General features: G+C 37.1%; 1 protein-coding gene across 2 annotated transcripts in view; it reads right to left on the bottom strand.

Annotated features, from left to right (window-relative positions):
- Positions 1-916, bottom strand: part of Trim37 (tripartite motif containing 37) — a 121,360-nt gene extending 120,444 nt beyond the window's left edge. For both annotated transcript variants that reach the window (XM_023703115.1, XM_023703114.1), the window contains exon 1: positions 835-916. In XM_023703115.1, coding sequence (XP_023558883.1) covers positions 835-837 — 3 coding nt within the window. In that variant the 5' untranslated portion in view covers positions 838-916. The remainder of the gene's footprint in view (positions 1-834) is intronic.
- Positions 917-2,500: the final 1,584 nt, after the last annotated feature.

Here is a 2,500-nt window from a genome sequence, read left to right as displayed (position 1 = left end):
TTTATCTAGATATCTTGGTTTATAAAAATCTTGGATTGGGTGTAACTCAGTAGCAGAGCACTTGCTTGCCTAGCACAAATAAGACCCGGGGTTGTCTCCCTAGCAAAGCAAACAACAAAACAAAACACACAAACCCACTCAAAAAAAAAAAACAGCAAAAAAAAAAAAAAAAAAAAAAAAAAACCCCAGAAGAAAAGAAAAAAAACATTTCTTCCAGCTTTTGGAGACAGGACCTCACTATATAATTCAGATTGGCCTTAAACTCACTATGCAGCTCAGAGTACCCTCAAACTCAGGGTGATTCTTCAACATCAGCCTCCCAAGAGCTGGAATTGCAGGCATCGGCTACAATGCCAGGCTTAAGGAAAATAATAACCACAGTCCAAATTAATTGTCAAAGCCTATTAGTCACTCTTTTCTTGGACAGCACTAGTTTTCTTGCTTATCTTCAAATTTCACTGGGCATGGTGGCACATGCCCATAATCCCAGCACTTGGGAGGTCTAGACAGGAGGATTGCTGCTAGTTTTGAGGCCACCCTGGGCTACATAAAGTTTAAGACCATCCTGAACTACAGAGCAAGGCCCTGTCTCAAATCAATCAGTCAGTCCGTCCGTCCGTCCGTCCGTCCGTCCGTCCATCCATCCATCCATCCATCCATCCATCCTCAACACCATTCAAAGAAGTTCCTCTAGAATAAGAAGTGTAATACCTTTAATAAAGCAATGTAATTTTCATTCTGTAGAGTAATAAAAGTAGTTTCTATCTAAATCAAACAAGTACTTAAAAACATATCACTAACTAAAGGCAGTATGCTAAAATTTATTCTGCTCACCATTCCTCCCCAAAGTGCACACTGATGGCAGATACACTTCTTACAAGTCCAGCAAAATACACTAAGCTTTTCATGGTGATTTTCACATCTATATATTTTGAAAAGAAAATACAGTTATAAATTAAGTAAATTAAAACTGAATTATAATTGCATCAATATATTCCTAAACTGGGCAAACAGATCAATTTTAAATGTCTATGTCTCCAAAAATACAATATAACATCTATTCTAGGGCTGGCGAGATAGCTCAGTGGACTAAAGCACCTACATAGGCAAGCACAGGAACCAGGATTTGATTCCCCATACCACATGCCATGCTAGCCCCGCTGAGCCAGCCACTGAGTCTAGGAATAATGGCGTACTCCTGTAATCCCAGAGTTAGGAAGCTGAAAACAGGAGGATCACTAGGTGTCTGAGCTGTGTAGTGAGACCCTGTACCAAATACACTAAAAAATAAATAATTTATTCTATAGCTTTGGAGAATCAAGCTAAAGAATTATACCTTGACAAAATTTCTTAAAATACTGTTCCATTACAATAAACATAGGCAAACTGCAGATATCTTTCTAAACGATGTACAAATACAGCATCATTTCCTAATATCATTACAGTTAATACTAGCCTACCTTTCTATTTTAGGCTTAATACTCAGACTGACATCTTTATACATACAAAAGTATGTGTACATGAAAAATACATGCACACATACTTTTCCTACATGTGACCAATGGTAATAATAGTTGACATGCTATTCATTGCATACTGTAATACTAGAATCTCATGAGAAGTAATACAATTTCAAGTTTTCTCTTAAACCAGATATCCATATACAAAACAATGGAGTTATACTCTGTTATGGACTGAATTATGTCTTCCCAAAGTTCACATGTTGAAGGCTTACTCCCCAATATGACCAGTTGGAGATAGGGCCCTTAAGAAAGTAACTGAGGTCCAACAAATTCATAAAAAAACTTTAGGACTAGGCCTTATAAAGTGAACATGTATATACAACAAAGATCATGTTAAGACAGGCAAGAAGGTGGCCATTTATATGTCAAAGAGGCCTCACTAGAAACGAACTCTGGTAGCACCTTAATTTTGGAATTCCCGCCCCCAGAACTTAAAAAATAAATTTCTGTTGGGTAAGCCACGAAGTCAGTGGTCCTGTCAGAGTTGCCCTAAGCCAACTAATTTAGAACCCTAACTTTACATTACATACAAAAATGAACTCAAAAATCAAACAGTTAAATGTAAAAACAAGAAATAAAATAATGAGAGAAAACCACAACAGGGTAAAGCTTCATCACATAGGTTCAGCAGTGATTTCATGGATGTTACACCAAAAGTTCAGATGACAACAGTAAAATTACATTGGACACCAAAATTTAAAACTTCTGCACCTTAACAGTCAGTCAATAGTTAAAAAGCAACCTAAAGACCCAGTCCTAGCCCAGGCCCGATGACATGATACTTTACTTGGAAGACCCAAAAAACTCCACCAAGAAGCAATACAGAAATTCAGTAGCATAGCAGGTTATGAAGTCAATACCCAAAAGTCAATAGCATTCCTCTACACAGACAATAAACACACTCAGAGGGAAACTATAGAAACAATACCTTTTACAATAGCACTGAGGAAAATGAAGTAACTTGGAATTCATCTAAC

The sequence above is a fragment of the Octodon degus genome, unplaced genomic scaffold (assembly GCF_000260255.1).
Source record: "Octodon degus isolate 3935 unplaced genomic scaffold, OctDeg1.0 scaffold00164, whole genome shotgun sequence".
In the NCBI taxonomy this organism is placed as follows: Eukaryota; Metazoa; Chordata; class Mammalia; order Rodentia; family Octodontidae; genus Octodon; species Octodon degus.
Note: the sequence above shows the minus strand (reverse complement) of the source record. Positions and strands in the feature narration are given on the sequence as shown.